Source organism: Schistocerca piceifrons, chromosome 3 (genome assembly GCF_021461385.2).
Source record: "Schistocerca piceifrons isolate TAMUIC-IGC-003096 chromosome 3, iqSchPice1.1, whole genome shotgun sequence".
Taxonomy (NCBI): Eukaryota; Metazoa; Arthropoda; class Insecta; order Orthoptera; family Acrididae; genus Schistocerca; species Schistocerca piceifrons.
Genome location: NC_060140.1, coordinates 538,239,397 through 538,260,407, shown reverse-complemented (window position 1 = coordinate 538,260,407; position 21,011 = coordinate 538,239,397). Strand labels below are relative to the sequence as shown.

Here is a 21,011-nt window from a genome sequence, read left to right as displayed (position 1 = left end):
CAAGAAATTCTTTTTTATCTGATGCCATTGTGGAGGCATTATGTGACCGTTGGCACACTGCACGGCAACTACACAAGAAAGCTTCCAGCACCAGTCCAGACTTTGCCATTTCTAGGGTTACGAGCATCATGGGCAACAAATATGTGGAGAAGAGGTTCGCGTAAGTGATTCATTAGAGCGATAGAAATCTTGCTAAGCTTTAGGAGTAAGTGACTTTGTCAGCTTTTGGCATGAAGAAAACACAGGAACAATAATTTGAGATGTCAGGCGATGACATGAAATTCGCTAGTGTCAGAGGCCCTTATTTGATCACAACAAATATCTTACAGGTTTTGCTGCAGTGACTCGTAGAATGTGGTGAGATGAATCTTGACATCTGTTTGGGAAGGGTTTACCAGAGATAAAATCTGTGTAAGTCGTCTAAAGTGTTGGGCCACGTGTGATTGTCACTAGTATCCTGGTTTCATTTTCGGACACAGTGTAGCCACATGGCAAACCGCACGGTGGTTACCGTGAAAACGGTCTAAAATTGCTGTATCCATGGTTTAACATTCCTTGTTAGCAAACGTTGGCAGAGAGTGGGTCTAGGAGGTGTACGGGGGTTGAGGTAACTTCTAAACAACCTCGACTGTTATTCGCTTAACGAGGTGAGAGAAATCACAGCAAAACGAGTAGCAGTGTATTCATCGGAGGGAAGGCTAAGAACTGGAGCAGCAGTGGTATTACTGGGAAAAATCAAGGAACTACAAGGGAACCTAGGCGCGACAGTAGGCAGGTCTGGCCGACCACGTCCTGTAGCCTTCTAGGGGATACAGTTCGACGTAGTACTCTTTGTGCTGATATTGAAGCAGAGATACAATGATGATGTGGTGCACGATGCCCCCCCCCCCCCTCCCCCCCTCCTGACCTCATAGCTTTACTTCAGTCAATACCTCATATCACTCCAAACTACTAGTTACTCTTGGCAACTTTGTGCGTTTGTGCTGAAATGGTACTTATTTTCATAGACATGAATGTAGTTCCATTCCTGCTAGTTTAACGTTTGTTTCGTTTCGCGTTCATGGAACAGAAATGTTAGCGGTCTGCAGTGTAGTAGAAGAGCACAAAAGGTGGAAAAATGTAAAAAAAAAAGAAAAAGAAAAAGTAAGGAACTGCTAACGTGAATGTCCCATTAAGTTTGAATAAGCACGAATAATTTTCGATATCTGAGATTTAAGCGTGTTTTGGTTTGTTTTATATAAATAAGGATAAGAGATGGGCCGGCCGAGGTGGCCGAGCGGTTCTACGTGCTACAGTCTGGAACCGCGCGACCGCTACGGTCGCAGGTTCGAATCCTGCCTCGGGCATGGATGTGTGTAATGACCTGAGGTTAGTTAGGTTTAAGTAGTTATAAGTTCTAGTGGAGTGATGATCTCTCCCATAGTGCTCAGAGCCATTTGAACTATTCGATAAGAGATGGGTTTCACGTCATCATCTGCAATAAATATGGAATAATGCCCTGAGGTGACGAAAGTCATGGGATATCTGCTAATATCGGGTCGGATCTCATTTGGCGTTGCGTGATATGGACTCAACAAGTCTTTGGAAGTCCCCTGCAGAAAAATTGAGCCATGCTGCCTCTATAGCCGGCATAATTGCGAAAGTGTTGCCGCTGCAGAATTTGTGTATGAAATGACTTCCGGATTTTGTTTCTTAAATGTTCCGTGGCGTTCATATCGGGCTAGCTGGGTGGCTAAATTATTCGCTCTAATTGTCCGGAATATTCTTCAAACCAATTGCGAACAATATTTGGTAGCTGAACGTAACCGAGGAGCCAGTCCATCCCATGTAAACACAGCTAACACCATTTGCAGGCACCGACATCTTGCACAGTGCCTTATTGACAATTTGGGTCCATGGTTTCGTGGTGTCTACGCCACACTCGAAACCTGGCATCAGCTCTTACCAACTGAAATCTGGACACATATGACCAGGCCACAGATTTCCAGCAGTCTAGAGTCCAACGGATAAGGTGACGAGCCGAGGAGAGGCGGCACAGGCGATGTCGTGCTGTTAGCAAAGACAGTCGCGTCGGTTGGCTGCTGCCACAGTCCATTAGCGCCGAATTATGCCACGATTTTCTAACATATATTCGCCCTACGTCCCACATTGATTTCTACGGTTATTTCAGGCAGTGTTGCTTGTCTGTTAGCACTGACAGCTGTACGCGAACGCCTCAGCTCTCGATCGTTAAGTGAAGGGCGTCAGCCACTTCATTGTCCTTGGTGAGAGGTGAAGCGTGAAACTGATATTCTCGCCACACTCTTGACGTTGTGGATCTCGGAATATTGAACTCCCAAACAATTTCCGAAACGGTGTGTCCCACGCATGACCTCCAACTACCATTTCGCGTTCAAAGTCTGTTAACTCCCGTCGTGCACTAACAATCACGTCGGAAGACTTTTAACGTGAATCATCTGTGTACAAATGACATATCCTGAACGGCTGTTTTATGCCTGGTGTACGCGGTACTACTGCCCAAGTGTGTATGTACATATCACGGTCCTATGACTTTTGGCATCACAGTGTATAAGTGCGTTGGTTTCGTAATAGGAAAAATAACAATATCTCAAAGCAAAAGGGAAATGAAATTCATTTTTTTGCATAATTTGACTAATAATAAGTTCTCGAATGAAATTATAATTTAAGTATGATGCAGTAAGGAAGCAGGTGTTAAAAAAATGCACTCGAGACTTCCTTTTCTAGCACTAGATGTCAACGTGTTATGTTTTGTCTGTGTGGAACGAGTCACAATCAGTTGCTTCTTGGATATTTAGTTTTGCCATCTTTGGTTATATAGTACGTGATTTCCATTCTTTTGAAAGGACCACTTTTTCCGTCCCATCCAGCAGACCTTTTTCCCACAAATCCACGCTGTGTTTGTGGGAACATTCCGTGTAAGACTACTTTGTAATATCTTCACGTAATTTTCAGTGCTACAGTGCTACGATTCAGACGTTGGCATATGTGGAAGCACATATCTAGTTAATGATTATTATCTGGACTGTAAAGGCGTTGTCAGCTGCTCCCATTTTAATCACCTTCTTCAACCCACTCGACATTCAAAACGCTTTATTAAGTATTTTCAAGAAAACTGATACTGTAGATACAGTGACTGGGTACAACGGACGCTGTATGCCTTCGCTTTCTCCCTCCACCTGTTAACTAGGTAACCTTTGTACAGCGACTTGCTTACTGGAGACGAGGCTAATACTTCGTGCTGCAGTTGTAAGGCAGTTGAGTCTCGGAGTACAGCAGCCAGGCGTCCAGTCCAAATGTCTCCTATGTGTGTTCTTCTGCTGTTCTTGTTGGTGGTCACGGTCACGGTAAGTAAATTCCTACCTTCAGTGGTATGTCACCGACGATAATGTTTACTTTGAAGATCAGCAGAGTAATTCAAGAACAATCTGCATTAATACCAACAAGCCGCTCTCTTCGAAACGGATTTAGATTTGTAGAACCCTTGAGTGTAAAATGAATCTATACAGAACTATGGTTTGTAAAGGCCTTTATCGATTAGACAATAATATTCCCGTATTCATTGTATTCCCTCTCTCCTGATTTGCATCAATGAGCTTCTGATACGTGTCCGCAAGTATTGAATATTCATCAGTCAGTTTGACCGTTCGAAATGCCGGGTCTCAGTGTGGGCATACGCCTTGTCTCAATTATTTTCGTTGCTAAAGGGTGTGCTATCAGCTTTCGCATCTCCTCATTCTAAAACATGTATTATTTTCTCCAGTTTTAACCAGTCTGAAGTCCCAGATTTATGTCTCGTGTCAGAATACACTTTTTTTAAATGTAGGACTACCATCTGCTTCTGATTTCTTTTTACTCCAACGAAATGCCTTAATATTCTGGCTTATCGATGTTTTACGCTATACTGTAGTATTTAAGGAGAAAAAATACGTAGTCAGTATGTACCACTAAGTTTTAAGTCGTTAAACCCGTACTAAACGCCTCAGTGTTTTTAATCTTGGTTCCTGAACGGTGGGTTACAAGAACGTCTACTTGTACTCCTGTTCGTTCCTTCGAATTTTTCTAACGTTTCCTTACGATTAGTATAGTTTTACATGTGAGCAAGAACTAAGAAAAAAAAGGCAGGTAGTCGGCTCGGCATTGATTGAAAGATTAGTTGAGTGTCGGGTGTCCTCGTAAGGGGTATCGTGCCAGATTTTGTCCAACTGGCAAGTTAGATGGTGAAAATCCCGAGCTGGTTGGAATGCCCTGCCCTTAATGCTCCAAATGTCCTCAACTGAGAAGAGATCCGGCGAACTTACTGGCCTAGGTAGGGTTCGGCAAGCGCGGGAACCAACTCTTGTCGTTTGCGGGCGGCTACCATCTTGGAGAAATGTAAGCCCAGGATGGCTTGACATGAAGGGCAACAAAACGGGGCATAGAATATAATCACCGTACTGCCGTGATGAGAGGATACCGAGGATGAGAACCAAAGGGATCCTGCTACGAAAAGAACAGACACCCCAGACCATTACTCCCAGCTGGCGGGACATATGACTGGTGACAGACTGGAATCCCTCCTCAGTTTGGATCGGCCCCAGACACGTCTTCGACCTGGAATCTCAATGAATGGAAGTAAAATTCCAGTTAGTGATGAGTCACGCTTCGAACTGAGTCCCAGTACCAGTGGAAGTGAAATTAGAACTTCGACCTTAAACGTAATTGTAAAATATACCTCAGTATTGTGTGTACTCGTACACGCTTGTAATATATATGTTGTTGTTGTAGTTGTGGTCTTCAGTCCTGAGACTGGTTTGATGCAGCTCTCCATGCTACTCTATCCTGTGCAAGCTTCTTCATCTCCCAGTACCCACTGCAACCTACATCCTTCTGAATCTGCTTAGTGTATTCATCTCTTGGTCTCCCTCTACGATTTTTACCCTCCACACTGCCCATACTAAATTGGCGATCCCCTGATGTCTCAGAACATATCCTACCGACCGATCTCTTCTTCTGCTCAAATTGTGCCATAAACTCCTCTTCTCCCCAACTCTATTCAATACGTCCTCATTAGTTATGCGATCTACCCATCTAATGAAACTTCCTGGCAGATTAAAACTGTGTGCCCGACCGAGACTCGATACTGGCAGAAGTACAGATGTGAGTACCCGGCGTGAGTCGTGCTTCGGTAGCTCAGATGGTAGAGCACTTGCCCGCGACAGGCAAAGGTCCCGAGTTCGAGCCTCGGTCGGGCATACAGTTTTAATCTGCCAGGAAGTTTCATATCAGCGCACACTCCGCTGCAGAGTGAAAATCTCATTCTGGTACCCATCTAATCTTCAACATTCTTCTGTAGCACCACATTTCGAAAGCATATAACAACTTTGTAGTCCTTCGCAAAAGTTAAAATTCACCTCAGGTTTCCTTGTTTATACATGTAGGAGATATAGTCTTGTGAAGCTGGATGAACTTCTTTGAAGCACGCTGCATAAACCCATTCACCAAAAAGAACATCTTTGTTTCAACGGCTCCATTTGTCATACGACGAGTAACAATAATCTGGAAGAGTGTAAACGGTTTTGCTTTAGTCACAGATTACCTTTTCCATACTGAATCGCTCGCGACTCCTAGCCATCAACAAGTTTTGAGCTGTTAGTCGGAATTTAATCTTTAATTTTTTTACTAGATTATTTGCAGAAACTTGTAGACTCTGATGGTGTAAATAAATATAATTTTCCATTAATTTAATTGGTATATAAAACACATTTCAATCAGCAACTGAATTACTGTTGCTAAGCGAATGTAAATATTTAGTCAATGTTAGCCATGTGGATTAAGTTACGGTATCTTTTACTAATATTATTTCCAAATTTTAGTTGTTAGTAACCTTTGAAGAAATGAGAACCACTTGCATGAATATCAAGAGCTCAGATGGAAACCCAGTTCTAAGCAAAGAAGGGAAAGCAGAAATGTGGAAGGAGTATATGGAGGGACTATTTAAGGGCGGTTTCCTTGGGGGAAATATTATACAAAAGGAAGAGAATGTAGATGAAGATGAAATAGGAGATATGATACTGCGTGAAGAGTTTGACAGAGCACTGAAAGACCTAAGTTGTAACAAGGCGCCTAGGAATAGATAACATTCCTTTAGAACTACTGACAGCCTTGGGATAACCAGGCCTAACAAAACTCTACCATCTGGTGAGCAAGATGTATGAGACAGGCGAAATACCCTCAGACTTCATGAAGAATATAATAATTCCAGTCCCAAAGAAAGCAGGTGTGAAAATTACCGAACTATCAGTTTAATAAGCCGCGGCTGCAAAATACTTACACGAATTCTTTACAGACGAATGGAAAAACTGGTAGAAGCCGACCTAGGGGAAGATCAGTTTGGATTCCGTAGAAATGCTGGAACACGTGAGGCAATACTGGCCCTACGACTTATCTTAGAAAATAGATTAAGGAAAGGCAAACCTACGTTTCTAGCATTTGTAGACTTGGAGAAAGCTTTTGACTGGAATACTCTCTTTCAAATTCTGAAAGTGGCAGGGGTAAAACACAGGGAGCGAAAGCCTATTTACAATTTGTTCAGAAACCAGATGGCAGTTATAAGAGTCGATGGGCATCAAAGAGAAGCAATGGTTGGGAAGGGAGTGAGACAGGGTTGTAGCCTATCCTCGATTTTATTCAATCTGCATATTGAGCAAGCAATAAAGGACACAAAAGAAAAATTCGGAGTAGGAATTAAAATCCATGAGAAGAAATAAAAACTTTGAGGTTCGCCGATGACATTGTAATTCTGTCAGAGACAGCAAAGGACCTGGAAGAGCAGTTGAACGGAATGGACAGTGTCTTGAAAGGAGGATATAAGATGAACATCAACAGAAGCAAAACAAGGATAATGGAATGTAATCGAATTAAATCGGTTGATGCTACGGGAATTAGATTAGGAAATGAGACGCTTAAAGTAGTAAATGCGTTTTGCTATTTGGGGTGCAAAATAACTTATGATGGTCGATGTAGAGAGGATATAAAATGTAGACTGGCACTGGCAAGGAAAGTGTTTCTGAAGAAGAGAAATTTGTTAACATCGAGAATAGATTTAAGTGTCAGGAAGCAGTTTCTGAAAGTATTTGTATGGAGTGTAGCCATGTATGGAAGTGAATCATGGACTACAAATAGTTTAGACAAGAAGAGAATAGAAGCTTTCGAAATGTGGTGCTGCAGGAGAATGCTGAAGACTAAATGGGTAGATCAAATAACTGAAGAGGAAGTATTGAATAGAATTGGAGAGAAGAGAAATTTGTGGCACAACTTGACTAGAAGAAGGGATCGGTTGGTAGGACATATTCTGAGGCAGGAAGGGATCACCAATTTAGTATTGGAGGGCAGCGTGGAGAGTAAAAATCTTAGAGACCAAGAGATGATTACACTAAACAGATTCGGAAGGATGTAGGTCGCAGTAGGTACTGGGAGATGAAGAAGCTTGCACTGGATAGAGTAGCATGGAGAGCTGCATCGAACCAGTCTCTGGACTGAAGACCACAACAACAACAACAGTAATGAAACCCGGCACGTATTGCCATACCTGTTCATATTTATTTACCTCTGTATATATAAAATAGAGCGAGCTGTATGTCATCTAGAATCTGTAACTCGTAGACAAATATGGAAAAACGATAGGTAGCTCATACTGATTAGATTACATTATTTTTATTGGTATAAACTGACCAACTGTTTACACATTTTTATTGATAATTGCTTGAATGAACAGTACTTTCGGGTACGCCATTGACAATAAAACTTAACCAACTTAAAATAATTTGTAGTAATGCCAACATTTAGTGTAACGCGAGTGGATACAGAGTATTTTTTTCAAAAATGGCTCTGAGCACCATGGGACTTAACTTCTGAGGTCATCAGTCCCCTAGAACTTAGAACTACTTAAACCTAACTAACCTAAGGACATCACCCACATCCATGCCCGAGGCAGGATTCGAACCTGCGACCGTAGCGGTCACGTGGTTCCAAACTGAAGCGCTTAGAACCGCACGGCCACACCGGCCGGCGTATTTTTTTATTTTTTTTTTATTTTTATTTTTTTTTCGTTTCGTCATTTAGAGTGCAGACATATAGAGTTTTAGAGTTCCTACAATAGAGCAAACAATATGTAGCTGACCATGGAAAAATATGGGTTTTCTAAATTTCATCCAGCGATGCACAGTGACTCCCCTTGAGCTATGTTGGCTATCACCGCGAAAGCAAGACGCACAGGAAACTGTTGCCGTTTGAATATGAAAGGCAGATTAGTGGTACCCGTGGAATGCGCGAAATCATCACATCTCTTTTACATTTGCCGTTAATTATTGTTGCTTCAGTCACATTCAGCACCAGTTTTTCACAGAATTTCTGGTTCCGTTGCTCAACTTTGGCTTGCTGAGATTCCGAGAGAGCAGTATTTGTGAACCAACTTTTAATCTTAATATATGCTGTGGCATTCCAGAAGGTCCAATGAATTGAGAAATTCTATTGGATAGTTAATGGTTTAATCCACATCTGTAACTGTGTCGATGAATCTGTATTTCCTAATCGCACCAGGAAATTTCAGATGAATCTTTTTACTAATTCGACTCATGATTCTTTGAAGCTAAGATAGCTCGCTCGTATTGCCAAACATGATTGCAGAAGTTGTTAGCGATTTTTGGAAAAACATTCTGTCCAAGATCTTCAACTGATAACTGAAGAAAACAGTCGTTCGGTGAGAACGATATCACCTATGTTTCAGGAGGAAACGAAAGTTTGTGGCTTCCCATATCCAAACGTGTTTCACATGTCTCCAGAGAGTCAAATTCTTCAGGCATGCCTTCAGCTCGTCTACTGCTGCTGATCGTGGAATGACGGGCAAAATTTGACGGAAATGAACGGCAAGCAACATCAGACCTCCGTCCCTTTGACATTGATCGCTTCGAAAATTTTGCAGAGCATGCCGTAATGCTACAGCTCAGATCATGTGGGCCACGTTACATTCCTCCCAAATGATGATTTGGCGTGTTTTTAATATATATACCAGTCCAGATGTTTTCCCAATGCTGCAAAGAGGATCTACAGATACACTTAATTTCAATGGCAGCTTGAAAGTCGAATGCAGCTTGCGTCCTCCGCCAAGGAGCGTCTGTGCAATCCCCGAAGATGCCACAGCCAGAGCAATCCCATGCTGCAACGCCTCGTCGGGGCGAGTTACAGCAAAGTGGATAGCATAAAAACCCGCTTCATGCAAAAATACGTTTATGTGTCAACTGTCATTATGATTGGACAAATGGTGTCGAAGTCTATTAATCTCAAACTGATATACCAAAATCCATTTTTAAATATAATATTATCATGATCTGTGATTCAGGCAATTGTGAGCAGGAATTCCCGCTGTATTGAAAAGCTATTTAAGGTAAATGATGTACAGGAAGTTTTACAAAAATATTTGAATAGAAATACTTAGAATCTCTATGCAAAACATCTATTTTGAGAATTGGGTACGCTTTATGTATTGATGACACAGCTGTTTAATTTCAGTTATACCTGCTGAAAATTACTTTTTAAGAAGAACATTATTTTCCTTGATTTAATATGCATATGAACCTGGTTTCTGTCATCAGAAAAAATTAAACCGACTTATGAGTATATGGCTTCATATTCAACCCTTAACTGACATATTAACAGAATATAGATCCGAAAATCAGTAAGGTCGTACCGAAAACATTACGCAGCCATCTCTGGTACTTATTCCCTGAAATTTTGTCTGTCGTTATTTGACGACAATATTCCAACAGCAGTTAAGACAAATATGGCTGAAATTAGGCTGCAGGTAGACGGAAATGAATACTGGGTAAAGCAGGTATAATATACACCAAAAGGAATGTTCTTATTTTGCAACGATAGAGTTCCTGTTTTTCAGACTTTTGATGTAAAAATTTTACTCTGGTGAATTTCTGTGAGCACCAACTTCGACAATGACCCTTCGGCTTGGAAGAATGATTCTACTTAGAAAACTCGAAAGGGAAAAATTCAGAAGCTGTTTGTGAACTACGTTGCGAAAGAGGCGTCACACGCATTAAAGACTATAACAGTCTCAAAAAAGATGAGAATAAGAATCAGATTGTTCAATAGATCTTGCTGCTGAATTAAAAAAAAATATCCTACTGCTACAAAACTCTCCTTCAGGAAAAAATGTTTAATTTCTGTTTGAGTTCATCGTATTTTCATTCGATAGAGTGTAAATAAAAATGCAGTTTTCTTATAAAAGTTGCATACATTAATAACTCAAATGGCTCTGAGCACTATGGGACTTCTAAGGTCATCAGTCCCCTAGAACTGAGAACTACTCAAACCTAATTGACCTATGGGCATCACACACATCCATGCCCGAGGCAGGATTCGAACCTGCAATCGTAGCGGTCCCGCGGGTCCAGACTGTAGCGCCTAGAACCGCCCGGCCACAACGGCCGGCATACATTAATGCTAAAAAAGTATTTACTTTTTTAATTTTTCCCGTGTACCAGATAATTCTGGAAAATTCGGTGCAGAATATTGTTAACAGATTTTGGGGTGCTCTGCAAGTGTGCCCCATAACTAGTTCTTAGAATAAATAAAGGAAATCGTAAAATTACTAAAGGGTACACCACATTGAAATGGAGTTAACCATTGTCTACTGTGTTCCATCTTAAACGTGTTTCGGGATTTTCTAGCATTTGTTGCTCGCCGGCCGCTGTGGCCGATCGGTTCTAGGTGCTTCATTGTGGAACCGCACGACCACTACAGTCGCAGGTTCGAATCCTGCCTCGGGCATGGATGTGTGTGATGTCCTTAGGTTAGTAAGGTCTAAGTAGTTCTAAGTTCTAGGGGACTGATGACCACAGATGTTAAGTCACATAGTGCTCAGACCCATTTGAACCAACTTGTTGCTGACTTTTTATATGTCCTGCATTTTTAAAAAAAACTGGAACAAGATTAGGAGGCTGTCAGCATGAAAATTTTGTCATTCGAGAAATCACTTGAAGGTTGGAACGGCCCTTGTAATCATTAAGTTTGAGCGCAGTCTTACGAAGCGCTAGCCAGGTACAGTGAATAGCAGTATCATAATGATCCTTCTTTGGTAAATACAAAAAGTAATATTTGTTATAACTCGTGTATTCAGTTAACTGAAATGATGTGGCGTTACTGCAGGGTGACGACGTGCTGGTGACCGTACAGCAGGGCACGCTGAGAGGGACCACGGCGACGAGCGTCTACAACACCTCCTACACGGCATTCCTGGGCATCCCGTACGCCAAACCACCTGTGGGTGACCTGCGTTTCCAGGTGAATTACAAGAGTTAGACAGATTAGTTTGTGGATCCAGATTCCGTTAAAGTCACTCTACCTGAATGTAAACAGTCAAGTGTATTCAATATTACGGCGAATAGTTTTATAAGAAACAAAGTAATATGATTACGTGGAATTTGACTTTATTTTCAAAGTACTGTCTTTGGCTGGCAACGCACTTACTCCAACGTTGATTCCATGACTGTAAGCATTTCTGGAAGGCTCATTTTGGAAGAGCGTTCAACCGCTCTGTCGTGGTGCTCTGAGTGTCGGGAACAGTGTCAAATTGTTTTCCTTTAAATACGGTTTTAATGTATGGGAAGAGCCACAAGTGGCATGTTGTTAAATCTGATAAGGCGGATGTCAACTGACAGGAACAATTTTTCCCGCCAAAAACAGGCGAATCAAATGCGAGGTTGTGGCACGGCACGTTGTCGTGATGAAAAAGGAAGCAATTGGACCATTCTTCTGGCCGCTTTCTTCGAGCATCTTTTCGCAAGCGTTTCAGTACGCCCCTGTAATATTCGGCGTTCACAATTCAAACGAACTCTGATAACACAATGCACACAATACAGGAAAAAAAAAGAATGAGCTCGATCTTGATATTCGATTTTGACTGAAGGGCTTTACTAGGGCGAGGGAATTCATTGGTTTCCCATTGAGAACTCTGAATTTTAGTGTCAGAGTGACACCCATAGCGCCAACTTTCATCTGCAGTTAAAGGTGTGGACATAAAGTAAGGATCTGAATGAAGACAATCCTTCATCTCCACGCAAACTGACACGCGATGTTGCTTCTGTTCATCACACAGAAGTCAGAGGAGCAAATTTTGCAGTCACTCGTCTCATTTGAAAATGTTGATTTAAACCGCTTTTCACGGGCTCGTACAAGATGCTAAGATCTATGGTAAGCTCTCGAGTAGTTAATCGCCTGTTTGAACGAAAAAATTTTGCCAAGTTTTCTTCTGTTTTATTGGTTCTGTTTTATTGGTTTTGTTGGTTATCTACCGACTCATCTCTGATTTTAAATCGCTCATACCACTTGTAAAGAGTGTTCAGAGTTCCAGCATTATCGACATACACAGTTTCAACATTTCATGAGTATCTTCGGCTCTTTGTTTCAACTTGAAACGGAACTCAAGGCCCACGTGTTGTTGGAAAACCGTGATGCGCGACAGCCACCCTAAACACAAGCTCATTCCAGCCTCTCTGGATGCTGACTGACAATTCAGAACGTATTCCAAATTGACGCTGCACACACACACACACACACACACACACACACACACACACACACACACATATATATATATATATATATATATATATATATATATATATATATATATATATCCTCTACCGACCGGCGTCAATGGATGTGGACATGGAGAGGCTTGTCGTCACCACACCGCGCTCCTTACCGTTGTTAGTTTTCGTCAGCAGAGCCGCAGCTTTTCAGTCAATTATCTTCTCAAGGGCTGAATACCCTCTACTCGCCAAAAACGCTCTGTAGACCCGGACGGTGACCCATCCAAGTGCTAGCTTGGCCCAACAGCGCTTAACTTCGGTGATCTGAGGGGAACCGGTGTCACCCTGGTATAGTATTTATAACTATAGTTTCAGTTAAAAAAAAAAAAAAAAGACAAGGGCTCCACTGCTCAGGATGACATCAAATTTGAACAGCATATTGTTGATGCAGGGGGAATGTCATGGAACAGATGGCATCGATAATTCAAACGAGTAGTGAACGGCCTTCAGTTGCATGGGTACGTTGTTTTGCGAGGAATGGTTCACAACTATTACAAAATTGTAAATGCAAGTATGTGTGTGCTTTTGGTCTGATGTTGTTGCAGAAATATCGGAATCTGAGCTACAACTAATAAAGATATTAGTCCTGTGGGAACTAACTGATCCTTCTTTTTATAGAACATTAGATTCACAAAATGTCACAACTGATACATCTTTGGCAAAAACTACATTTTTCAGTTTTTGAAAAGTATCGCTGCCTGCAATGGGCGGTATGCTTCTTTTTGTAATTTGATTTCCCCAGTTTCTACTTTTGAGCAATTATCATGTGCAGCTGGAAAAAATATCAGTTCATGTCGGACATGTCCACACGATTCATAAACACATATCTTTCCCCGATCCACTTGACAACGGTTCAGATGCAGAAATCGCGATAGTGGAAATAAAATGAAAAATATACAGTGAAATATCACAGTGCTACCGATTAAAATTTTTATTACGTCCTTGGTCTATAATAAAGGTCATGCCACCCGCTTTTCTTCAATTTGGAGGTAAGTTCTCTGTGAATCTGTCATTAACCTATTGCTAAGTTGTGAAGGTTCAAGGCACATCACATACAATGTTACTAGTGTTGTCCAAGATTGTTTTTCAATCAGCTCTAAGCAAGATATCTATCTGCATCCTCACACTTTACCTTTTCGGCCAGGTTGGACATTTCTCGAAACAACAAATATGTACTTTAAATGAAAAAAATACAAGCTATTCTGGCTCGGTGACTCACATGTTAAGAGGTATGGATACAAAGGCTTGAGAGTTCAATCCCAGTCGGATCAGGAATTTTTGTGTTTTATTTATCAACTGTTAACTTCTGGCAAAGCTTGTTAATGTGGAAAAATTCTTTAAACTTTAAGTCCCATTAGTACAGGCTGAAAAATTTGTTCGAAGGTGAGAGGAACGCCAGGGCGTACCACCCACAATGCATGTATCATATCTGAAATTCTTTGGTGATCGATGTTAATTTAACTTATTTTTTTGGTGCTAATTGTAACAAATTCATCGGTATACATCGAGAGAATTCAACTACCTAAAAAGTAACCAACAACGAACTATGAAACAAACAGACTTGCTGTACAAGGAAGTGGAAGTCAAGCAGGGATGTGTGACTCAGGTGCAACGCAGACCTGATGGTGCTGCGTCTTCGAAGTTTATTCACACATCCTTGAGCTGTAACACTTCCCTGCCCTTACCTGTGATGCAGTTGCTTGTTCACTGTGCTCCAACACATGAACTCTGATGATAAATTACTCTAAGACAAGAACACTCTGGCAAAGATTAGTACATCTGTAAATGAATAGTAAACAAATCTGGCAATGTCCTCCAATGAGGCAGGTTTACATTTTTTACGTAAATTGCTCATAGTTATGAATGCATTTTATTAGATCTCATTGAACTGAAGTGACCGTAACTACATCTGATCAACACTTCATCACGGCTTGAAGAAAAAGTTATATATGTATGAATTTACAATTCTAGCCTGTCGCAACATTGTTATATTGTGCGGCATGTAAATTATGCTCACTGTCACGTGGAATTGAAGACCACATTTACAGGACGGTTTGTTATCTGCTGGCAACCAATAGCCCGATATTCTCCAAAACACAAAAAAAACTAAACCACCGTCACGAACAACATGTCGTCACCGACACCGTAATGACTACCCTGAGGAAGTAAGCAACTAGACAAGAAAAGTTGCCCGCTTTGAGTGTAGGCCTATCACATGGTAAGCTGTGCTCTTTATCTAGAATCGCAAATCTGTGTAGATTGCCACAAATCAAACCATACGTTGTCAACACTAATCAGAAATAAAATACCCTAAATTCAACATTTTATAGCATAACCGACCCAAATTTCAAATTTATGAGGTAAGTCTTCCTTAACGAAGTACTCATTGATGATTAATTGCAGGATAGCTAGGAAATTGCAGGGACATTCATTCCTAATTTTCTCCTGTCGTTGCAAATAGTTCCAGGCTTTTGCTATGGAGTACAGCGAGCCAGTCGCGGTGTGACATTGTGTCTGTGTTTGTCAAACTGGTATGGCATGCGTTAACCTTGTGAACACAAATGTCGTAATCTTGGCACATGGTGGTTACCACTGCATAAATATAATGCATATATGGAAGAGAGGACAACGCCTTCTCACTGAGGACGTTGAAATAAACAATCTGGATCGTGTTCATAGTGAACTGAATGAACGGGCCTAAGCCGTAAAAGAGATCCTAAAAAGTGACTGAAACACCTCTTGCTCGAAATATATGCTCCACAGCGTGCAGGTTAAACATTTCATTCGGCTGCTGGTTCATCTGAAGCCTTACATTATCCCCACACCGCATGTCTCCAGAGGGACGCTATTCAGTTTCTGTATTGTTTGAACCAAAGAAGACGTCGAGCTTTATGTGACACTGTGAATAATATACTTTACGCATGTTGCGAGCTCTGAACGTCCATTTAATGCAATTACCTTCATGTAATGTTCTCTCGAAAACAATTTAAAATTGATCTCCGTGCAATGAGAGCAACAACTTCTGTCGGATGTGAAACAACTGTGACTGACAATGTGTGACATCTGTCTCCAATTCCAGTTAGTTAAGGCTTCTTACAAACACTGCTCTTATGCCATGTTATATGGTTGCAAGTGGTGCACCATTCTTTGTAGACATGTTTAACAGTCCGCATTGACAGACCAACAAATCGAGCTACTTCATTCACTGTGTGGTGATTCTCATTCTGTCAAGTTTCCATATTGAATCATCTGACTGCTCTGAATCCGCTCATTGATGAAGGATATACACACCACATCATTGCCACGTCTTAACTTACAATTGGAGGGTGACAGGATGTACTGGTACCAGATCTACGTGAAGTACAGCGCTCCAGAACAAACTGTGTGCTTGTTGGAGAGCGAGGTTAATGTTTTGTCTGCTGACAAAATGTGAAACAAAGACGTTTATTATTTTAAGTTGCGTTTTCAGCTGCTCAAAGAGAAGTATATTGATGTATTGTGTGTTATATGTCAAATGACAATATTTAGTTTCCAATATAGACTGTTCTCTCTTATCGAGGTAGCAGCAGAAGAATAACACCTTACAGGAAGGACGTCGCACTTTGTACAGGAATCCTTCTTGAAAATGCATCCAATAGGGGGACGTCCTATGTGGTCTATATTAAGATTTAATTTCTCGATATGTTTTATCATCTTTAAACAAATACGTGGCACTAAGGAGAACCATGGACTGAGCGCTGATAGAAATCAACACAATAACGAAATGGAGAATACCTTTGTTAAAACAAATGTTCGAGAAACTTTAAAATCTCCGTTAGTTATAAGGCAGTGACCTTCAGATCATGTTTATATGAGACAGCATTATGTATATGTGCACGTGCTACAGAAGATGACACCTATTTTCCGGCAGCCTCCGCAACCGGCCACTGGCTGGGAGGGCGTCCGAGATGCCACGCAATACGGCAGCGACTGCGTGCAGAACACGGGCGAGGGCTCGGAGGACTGCCTCTACCTGAACGTGTACGTGCCAGGGGTGCCGCAGGAGGGCTCCGGGCTGCCCGTGCTCTTCTACGTGCATGGTGGAGGCTTCATCAAGGGCAGTGGCTCCGACCAGAAGTTTGGGCCGGACTTCCTCGTCTCGTACGGAGTTATACTGGTCACCATCAACTACCGCCTCGGGCCGCTCGGTACGTATTACAAGTGTAAACCATTATAATGCAGACGAGAGAAATTAATTTCTCAGAATACTAACTACATGGTGACGCAGTTGACACACCACCTAGAATACGTCCAGCACGAGGAAGTACATCGAGGTGTGGTACTCGTCAAGTTACCAGTGGACAACGTGGGGAATACTCTAACATATTCAAGTAATTATTAACGTTTATGACATCTGAATTACGACACAGAGTATTTAAATCGCGTCATATCTTTTTTCTCTGTCATTTGAATGGGTCTCCAAAGAGGACTCTAAGGACTTCACATGTGTGTAGCAATATAACAAATATAATCACAAACGACTGCCCTGGCATCAAGAGAAGAGGTTCAACGAACGTCTGCCCTACTGTATCACATGTAAGCTAACAAGTTACTCATTTGTTTGTTGGTATGAGTACAACATCAAGTATAAAAATTAGTGACCTTGAACAACGACAGATACTACACTGAAGCGCCAACGAAGCTTGTATAGGCTTGCGTATTCAAATGAAGAAGTGTGTAAACAGACAGAATACGGGGCGGCTGTCAGCAACGTCTGTATAAGAGAAGTAGTGTCGGGTCCAGTAGTTAGATCGGTTGCTGCTGCTGCAGTGGCAGGTTATCGAGATTTAAGTGAGTTTGAATGTGGTGTTATAGTGGGTGCACGAACGATGGGACACAGCACCTCCGAGGTAGCGATGAAGTGGGGATCTTTCCGTACGACCTTTCCATGAGTGTACCGTGAATATCAGGAATCCCGTAAAACATCAAATCTCCGAAATCGCTACGGCCGGAAAAACATGCTGCAAGAACGCCACCAACGACGACTCGTGTATGACTGCTTGACACAAAGCGTAACGCCCCACCTGGGTCCGTCAACACCGACATTGGACTGTTGACGAATGGAAACATGTTGCCTGGTCGGTCGAGTATCTTTCAGATCTTATAGAGAGGATGGATGCGTACGGATATGGAGACTATTCATGAATCCATGGACCCTGCATGTCAGCAGGGGACTGTTCAAGTTCGCGGAGGCTCTGTAATGGTGTAGGATGTGTGCAGCTTGAGTGATACGGGACCCCTGATACGTCTACATACGACTCTGACAAGTGATACGTACGTAAGCATCCTGTCTGGTCACCTGCACCCGTTCACGTCCATTATGCATCCCGAAAGACTTGGTCAATTCAAACAGTACAACACGACACTCCACACGTCCTGAATTGCTACAGAGTGTCTGCAGGAACACTCTTCTGAGTTTAAACACCTCCGCTGGCCACTAAACTCCCCAGACATGAACATTATGGAGCATATGTGGGAAGCCGTGCAACGTTCTGTTCAGAAGATATCTCCACCCATCGTACTCTTACGGATTTATGGACAGACCTCCAGGAGAGATGTAGTAAGTTCCCTCTAGAACTACTTCAGATATTAGTCGAGTTCATGCCATGTCGTGTTGTGATACTTCTGGGTGCTCCCAGGGGTCGTACACGTTATTAGGCAGGTGTACCAATTTCTTTGACTCTTCATTTTATAAAGTTATTGAACTTGTATTTCATCTCGACTTACCGCAATAAAGGTCCACGCTATACTGCATTTCATATCTCTGGTAGTTGTTAGTGTCTCCTTCAAGAATTGCTGTTTAATTTTCTCCACAAATAAATGTCCAAAGGAGTTTCATCTGGGTACGGAGCAGACCATTTAGCGTTTACTAAACCATTCAGAAATCTACGTATTACCTTCAAGACAGTTTGTAATGATGTGTGTGGGATGGTCGGCACGTTTACCATGTTGATACCAAACTGACAGCAGTATTTCGAATGGGATGTCTTCCAGTCTGCGGCAGCATATCTGTTAAATATTTGTACTTATTAAAATTTTTATAAAGACACTGCCATCAACTATGCAATTCTTGAAAACTACACATGATATGTTGACTAACTAACGAACTTGTTTAACCACTTCATTCAGCTAACGCAAATTTTTAAATGACGCGGTTTCACTTTTCAACATTCTTAGACAATTCAGGGAACTTCAATCGATTTGAAAGCCATTGCATGAAGCTATTAATGGACCGAAATGTGGAACATACGAAACGGGTTGGAATACGGTATTCGCAAAACAGTTCTTTCTGTTATCCCATTCTGTCACCCCTTTTGCCTCATAGTAATCTATGGGTTCTGTGCTACCGCTGCTTAAGTGTTGATTCAATATCCCTCATCAATCGCGGTTGCTTTTCGTTGGCTTATTTAATTCTTCACACATCGAGTTACGGTGATCTTTTAAATAATGATTTCAATTACAGATCGTGAAGCACGACGATGATAACTTTCAGTTACAAACGTACCACTACTCCAACAATCTGGTGACATTCAGCTTAAACGAAAGCTATACCCTCTCTTTTGTCATCCACTTTGTGAAAGGGTAGAACAAACTGTCTTATCTCCTTGACACCAGAACACAGTTTGTAGTACTTGAAGAGCACGAGTAGGCACATCAGTCACTACTGAGACAAGTGCCTGCTTACATATACATCTACATGGATACTCTGCAAATTACATTTAAGTGCCTGGCAGAGGGTTCATCGAACCACCTTCACAATTCTCCATTACTCCAATCTCGTATAGCGCGTGGAAAGAATGAACACTTACATCTTTCTGTAGAGCTCTGATTGCCCTTATTTTATCTTGGTGGTCGTTCCTCCCTATGTAGGTCGGTGTCAACAAAATATTTTCGCATTCGGAGGAGAAAGTTGGTGATTGGAATTTCGTGAGAAGATTCCGTCGCAACGAAAAACGTCTTTCTTTTAATGATGTCCAGCCCAAATCCTGTATCATTTCTGTGACACTCTCTCCCATATTTCGCGATACTACAAAACGTGCTCTTTCTTGGAAATTTTTCGATGTACTCCGTCAGTCCCATCTGGTAAGGATCTCACCTAGAGCAGCAGTATTCTAATAGAGGACTGACAAGCGTAGTGTAGGCAGTCTCCTTTCGTGGGATTAGCCGAGCGGTCTGAGGCGCTGCAGCCATGGACTGTGCGGCTGGTCCCGGCGGAGGTTCGAGCCCACCCTCGGGCATGGGTGTGTGTGTTTGTTCTCAGGATATTTTAGGTTAAGTAGTGTGTAAGCTTAGGGACTAATGACCTTAGCAGTTAAGTCCCATAAGATTTCACACACATTTGAACCTTTTTTTTCTTCTCTTTGCAGTCTCCTTAGTAGGTCTGTTACATTTTCTAAGTGTCCTGCCAATAAAACGCAGTCTTTGGCTAGCCTTCCCCATAACATTTTCTATGTGTTCCTTCCAATTTAAGTTGTTCGTAATTGTAATACCTAGGTATTTAGTTGAATTTACGGCTTTTAGATTAGACCGATTTATCTGTAACCGAAGTTTAACGAGTTCCTTTTAGCACTCATGTGGATGACCCAACACTTTTCGTTATTTAGTATCAACTGACACTTTTCGCACCATTCAGATATCTCTTCTAAATCGTTTTGCAGTTTGTTTTGATCTTCTGACGACTTTATTGGTGATGAACGACAGCGTCATCTGCAAACAACCGAAGACGGCTGCTCAGATTGTCTCCAAAATCGTTTATATAGGTAAGGAACAGCAATGGTCCTATGACACTACCTTGGGGAACGCCAGAAATCACTTCTGTTTTACTCGATTACTTTCCGTCAGTTACTACGAACTGTGACCTCTCTGACAGGAAATCACAAATCCAGTCACATAACTGAGACGATATTCCATAAGCACGCAATTTCACTACGAGCCGCTTGTGTGGTACAGTGTCAAAAGCCTTCCGGAAATCCAGAAATACGGAATCGATTTGAAATCCCTTGTCAATAGCACTCGTCACTTCATGTGAATAAAGAGCTAGTTGTGTTTCACAGGAACGATGTTTTCTAAACCAATGTTGACTGTGTGTCAATAGACCGTTTTCATCGAGGTAATTCATATTGTTCGAACACAATATATGTCCCAAAATCCTGCTGCATATCGACGTTAACGATATGGGCTTGTAATTTAGTGGATTACTCCTACTACCTTTCTTGAATATTGGTGTGATCTGTGCAACTTTCCAATCTTTGTGTACGGCTCTTTCTCCGAGCGAACGGTTGTATATGATTGTTAAGTATGGAGCTAATG

General features: G+C 41.7%; 1 protein-coding gene across 1 annotated transcript in view; it reads left to right on the top strand.

The window, feature by feature from the left end:
• LOC124788814 (juvenile hormone esterase-like) overlaps positions 1-21,011 on the top strand; it is a 101,594-nt gene that overhangs the window by 38,580 nt on the left and 42,003 nt on the right. Inside the window, exons 2-3 of the mRNA XM_047256095.1 lie at positions 11,218-11,352; positions 16,573-16,849. Coding sequence (XP_047112051.1) covers positions 11,218-11,352; positions 16,573-16,849 — 412 coding nt within the window. The remainder of the gene's footprint in view (positions 1-11,217; positions 11,353-16,572; positions 16,850-21,011) is intronic.